Source organism: Rana temporaria, chromosome 3 (assembly GCF_905171775.1).
Source record: "Rana temporaria chromosome 3, aRanTem1.1, whole genome shotgun sequence".
Lineage (NCBI taxonomy): Eukaryota > Metazoa > Chordata > Amphibia > Anura > Ranidae > Rana > Rana temporaria.
In genome coordinates this window covers 103087156-103093155 of record NC_053491.1, presented here as the reverse complement: position 1 = coordinate 103093155, position 6000 = coordinate 103087156, and the positions used below count along the sequence as shown (strand labels likewise).

The following is a 6000-nucleotide window of genomic DNA, read 5'->3' as shown; positions in this document are numbered from 1 at the left end:
AATAACACAAAGATTTAACACACCTGCTCCCCAGTCACACCTGAGGCCCTGTTAACACTAACTAATCACATGGCTAATTTGGCCCAATTTGGACATTTATACTTAGGGGTGTATTCACTTTTGCTGCCAGCGGTTTAGACATTAATGGCTGTGTGTTGAGTTATTTTAAAGGGGACAGCAAATGTATACTGTCGTACAAGCTGTACACTCACTCCTTTACATTGTAGCAAATTGTCATTTCTTCAGTGTTGTCGCATGAAAAGATATACCGTATTTATCGCGGTATAACGCGCTCCCGCGTATACCGCGCACCCTTAAAGTTGCCCCGAATCCTGTGGAAAAAAAGTTTTTTTTGTACTTACAGTTTTGGTGTCTTGCGCGGCGGCCTCGTCGGGTCCGGCGTCCGTCTTCGGCTTCGGGTGTCCTCTTCGTCGGGTCCGGCATCCGTCTGCGGCTTCGGGTGTCCTCTTCGTCGGGTCCGGCGTCCTTCTGCAGCGTCCTCGCGTCCTCCCCGCTCGTTTCCCGCGCCGAGTTTGAATACTGCGCCGACATATACAGAGCGCAGTACACTCGTGTATTGTCGGCAATGCTCGGCTGCCCGTGCTGACGTCCTGTACGTCCAGGACGTCAGCGCGGGAGGACCTGAGACTGCCCGACAATACACGAGTGTACTGCGCTCGGTATATGTTAGTATTCAAACTCGGAGCGGGAAAGCGGGTATCGGCGTATACCGCGCACCCACGATTTTTCCCTGATTTTCAGGGCAAAAAAGTGTGCGGTATACCCGATAAATACGGTAATAAATTATTTACAAAAATGTGAGGGGTGTACTTACTTTTGTGAGATACTGTAAATTTAATTTGGGTACAACATTGCATGAACGCACAATTACCAGTTAAAGTAGCGCAGTGCTAAATTTCCAGGTTATGAAGGGGGTAAAACCTTCCAGAGCTGAAGTGGTTATACAGGCTGAAAACCTACGTGTTCTGTGTTTACCTTAGGTCCGATAAAAAAAAAAAAAAAAAATCACACACGATACACATTAACAAGACATTTTCTGACATATTAACATTAAATACACATATACATGAGAAACCTGATAGAAGTATGTGAAAGTTTTACAGACTTTTTTTTTTGGCTTCTTGGCATGAGTAACAAAATTCATTAGAATGGATCAACAAAGTGGCACGAAGTTGTATTAGTCCCCTTATGACAAGTCTAGGGCTGTAAAAACATGGAATGCTTCCCAAAGGCTTCCCAATATTCAGGGCAAGTTGACATCTCTCAAGAGTGAGTCCTCATGTGTCTGACCATAGAAGATTTGAGGCCAAACATCTTCCCACACTTTGTGCACATAAAGCTTTTCTCCCCAGTGTGGACTCTCTGATGGACAATAAGAGAAGACTTCCGGGTGAAACTTTTCCCGCACTCGGCACACAGAAAGCGATTTCCTCCAGACTGAGCTCTGCTGTCCTCGTCTGATCCATGAACCCATGTACTGACTCCTAAGCTGCTATTAGCTGCATTTTTTAATGTGGTCTTCTCTAAAGAACTTTCAATGTTCTCCATCATTTCAGAGTTCTCTTTGTTTAATGCTTTAGAAACATCAAATTCAAGTCCCCAGCCAGCTGAGTAGGGGCATGCAGTCATTTCTCCATTGGTGTATTTCTCAAGGTGCTCACCAGCTACAAGAGAAACACAAAATTGTGAAAATCACAGTAAAGAAGAAAATAGGCTTTGAGTTTAGGTTCGTAACCAGTGTTAATTTCGTTGACTAAAATGACTAAAACATTTTTAGTCGACTAAAACTAAAACAATTGAGATGACTAAAATACGACTACAGTGGCATTTTAGTCAACAGACTGATACCGCGTACACACCATCGGTCCATCCGATGAGAACGGACCGATGGACCGTCGTCGTCGTCGGTTAACCGATGAAGCTGACTGATGGTCAGTCGTGTCTACACACCATCGGTTAAAAAAACGATCGTGTCAGAACGCGGTGACGTAAAACACAACGACGTGCTGCAAAAAACGAAGTTCAATGCTTCCAAGCATGCGTTGACTTGATTCTGAGAATGCGTACATTTTTAACCGATGGTCGTGCCTATTAACAATCGTTTTTTTTCCTATCGGTTAGGTAACCCATCGGTTAAATTTAAAACAAGCTGGCTTTTTTTTAACCGATGGTTAAATAACCGATGGCGCCCACACAAGATCGGTTTTGACCGATGAAAACGGTCCATCAGACCACTCTCATCGGTTTAACCGATCTTGTGTACGCGGCATTAGACTAAAACTAAATTTAAATTTGACTTCAAAATTAACACTGGTCTGTTGTACATGTTCATACCTCAATACCATATGAGATTTTTCACTCCAGCTGTATATAATGAGTTTGGAAACTGTAGAGAAATGTTCAATAATACATTACAATTTAAAGTGGAGTTCCACCCATAAATATAACATTACATCAGTAGTTTTAAAACAAATGTCATTAGTCCTTTAAGAATTTTTTTTTTTTTTTTAGATGCCTTCAAAGTGTTGTTGCTAGGCAGAATAGTTAATCTTCCCTCTTCCTGCACCTAGGTGCTTAAGCTTCCTAACCTACACCGCACAGACTCCTGGGAATGTAGTGGGTGTAACTTTCCAGGAGTCTGTGCACTCCCCAGTCTCGAAGAATCATGTGACTTAGGTTTCAGATCAGGTTTCAGCACCTGTACTGTCCATTACACTGCTTGTGCAGCACTGAGCATGTGCGAGATCTGCAAGGCTGAAATCCAGGAAGTCATACAGTCTGGCTTCATGATGCCCACACTTAAGATGGCCCCAGTCAATTTCTATTTTATAAAGTGTCTAAATGCTGTAACAACCTAACAAAACCGACCTTAGTTTACAGACTAACTTTACTAGAATACATTAAGCTTGTGTATTACAGGGGTATTTATATTTAAAAAGTGAAATTGTGGCCGGAACTCCGCTTTAATAACACGCATTGAATTTTAGATGACTAAAATTAGTTTTAGTCAACTAAAATGTACTGGAGATTTAGTCGACTAAATACGACTAAATCTAAAACAATTGCAGAAGACAAAAATGGGACTAAAGCTAAAATGCCATTTTAGTCCTAAGACTTATGGCGCGTACACACGATGGGAAATTCCGACAACAAAACTGCAGATTTTTTTTCCGACGGAATGTTGGCTCAAACTAGTGTTGCATACAAATGGTCACACAAATGTTGTCTGAAATTCCGAACGTCAAGAACGCGGTGACGTACAACACTACGTCGAGCCGAGAAAAATTAAAATGTAAAAATTAAAGTTCAATCACTTAACTCCGAGCATGCGTAGGATTTTTGTGCGTCAGAATTGCATACAGACGATCGGAATTGACGACAAGAACTTTTCTTGTCGGAAAATTTGAAAACCAGCTCTCAAATTTTTGTTGTCAGAAATTCCGACAGTTCCGATGGAGCCTACACACGGTCGGAATGTCCGACAACAAGCTCCCATCGAACATCTGGAAAGGAAAGATAACCGCTCAGCAGCAATCACAGAACCTAATGACTAAATCCAAACCATGGGTGCCGGCAATGCAAAAATACGAAGGGAACTTGGACAGCCGCACTCCAAAAACGTTCCTTTTATTTAAAATAGATCACAAAATGAACATGCCACAGCAAAAATTGGAACAAAAGCTAATGCGTTTCGCACTGTAGCTTCAGTGTCTAGTCATAGCTAGTACACATAACACATGGATATTGAGAATATATATGCTTCACCTCACTGGTCACGTGGTCAGCGAGATGATAATTGGAGACCTAGTAAACGAGCAGTAAACTAGCGTCTCCTGTGAACCCAGGTGAATCCAAGCATGTGATTGGGAAAACTTTCCCCCCTCTTTCTCTTCCTCCCCCCCCACACATACACACACATGCACCTCCTATAAACCTACATATATTGTTTGTTTGGATGTTTTAAGCAAATGTCTTAGTGTTATTATCAATGTAAATTATATCTACATATGTTATATAAATATTGGGCCTGATCCACAGCCGCCGAGCGCAACTTAACTTTTTAGAGTTAAGTTACACTGCCGCAAATCTCCCAAGTTAAGTGCCGATCCACAAAGCACTTACCTGGAAATTTGCGGCGGTGTAACTTAACTCCGTCCGGCGCAAGGCGTTCCTAATACAAATGGGCGATTCCCATTTAAATTAGGCGCGCTCCCGCGCCGGACGTACTGCACATGCTCCGTCGGGTAACTTACCCGACGTGCATTGCGCTAACAGACGTCGCTCCAACGTCGTTTGCTTAGATGTTTACGTAAATGGCGTCCAGCGCCATTCACGAACGTCTTACGCAAACAACGTAGAATTTCAATTTTGACGCGGGAACGACGGCCATACTTAACATGGCTTAAGAGAGCTAGGGCTGAGCCCTAGTTTTACGCGGCGTAACTCGACGTAAACGACGTAGAATTAGCGCGACGGGCCCGTCAGAACGTTCGTGGATCGCCGTAAGTGTTCATTTGCATATTCTAGGCCGGCCGCAATGGCCTCGCCACCTAGTGGCCGGCCTAGAATTGCATCCTTAAGATCCGACAGTGTAATTCAATTACACATGCCGGATCTTCTCCCTAACTATGGAAAACTGATTCTGTGGATCAGTTCCATAGTTAGGACCAGGGATACGACGGAGTAACAGCAGTTACTCCGTTGTATCTCTTTTGAGGATTTGGCCCATTGTAAATAAAATTAGGTGTGTTGTGATAAAGTGATGTCCGCAAATGTCATGTGACATATACATGAGTGTGCTAAAAAGTGTGAATGTGACCTCAAAGATGAGCGTGAAACAAGGGGGGGAAGTGATGGTAATATGTGTGAATATATTACGGTGAGGTATCGATGTATATATTGTGGTATCCATTGACCACTGCTCATATATGTTGTTGAATGGTGAAAAACAAAGCAAAACAAGCCAAATAAATATATATATATATATATATATATATATATATATATATATATATATATATATATATATATATATATATATATATATATATATATAATGAAAGTAAAGATATGAAGAATGTGCATGGGGTAATCTTTATATGTGAATGACTACACAAGATCCCTAAATTACGGACCGTGTATATAATAGTGCTGAAAAGTATGTTAAAAATATCATAAAAATAGGATAGAAATAAAAAAAAAGAGTGAATATTGGTTTAAATTTTTAATCCTTATTTTTTATATATTATTTTCTGTGTTTCATTTTTAGTTTTCATTTTTTGAATTGTTAAATTACAAATTTTTAATTATAAACTTGTATTTTAAAGAAAAAGTAGCATAGTGTATGAAAGGTCTACATAATTATTATTAACCCATATTGAGACCGAAATTAGATTCAATCTCAAAATATTCTTTAAGGCGTCTCATCATAGATCCGGGTGGTCAATAATGATTAGTGCACCGGGACCTGCTAAAAGAGACTACAAGGTATAATAATGCAAATGCAACCATAATGTTATGTTAATTTTATTTGGTAAAGTTGTCGTAATATAATTCCAAACTCTGAATCGTGAACATGTGTCAAAAGACAGTGAAAAAACTTGATAATGACAACATGAAAATGGGATTTGGTTTGCTATTAGTATGGATATATTTAAAAATGATTCCTTAATTGAAAAGAGGGGAAACAGATGTGGTAATACGTCAAAAAGTCACGGACCATATACGGGGCAATGCAGTATAAAAACTGCAATACTTTTCTGGTGACTGCATTCTTAATGTCCTGTGCCAAAATTTAGAAAAGCAGTGCGACAGTTCTAACTTTTACATTATGTTGCAATCGCAGCGACTACGCTGTAATTCATAAAGAAATATGTCAGTTTTGGAGATAGGGAAACTTGTGGTAAAAAAGACCAATGTCATTTGTGTTGGGACGGAGGAGATTGTAGGTTGTGAGATGGTGGCGGCTCCACGGCTGCT

At 40.5% G+C, this 6000-nt stretch overlaps 1 protein-coding gene across 1 annotated transcript in view; it reads right to left on the bottom strand.

Moving 5' to 3' along the window:
• Positions 1–1038: 1038 nt before the first annotated feature.
• Positions 1039–6000, bottom strand: part of LOC120931566 (zinc finger protein 585A-like) — a 40834-nt gene continuing 35872 nt past the window's right edge. Inside the window, exon 7 of the mRNA XM_040343135.1 lies at positions 1039–1685. Coding sequence (XP_040199069.1) covers positions 1285–1685 — 401 coding nt within the window. The 3' untranslated portion in view covers positions 1039–1284. The remainder of the gene's footprint in view (positions 1686–6000) is intronic.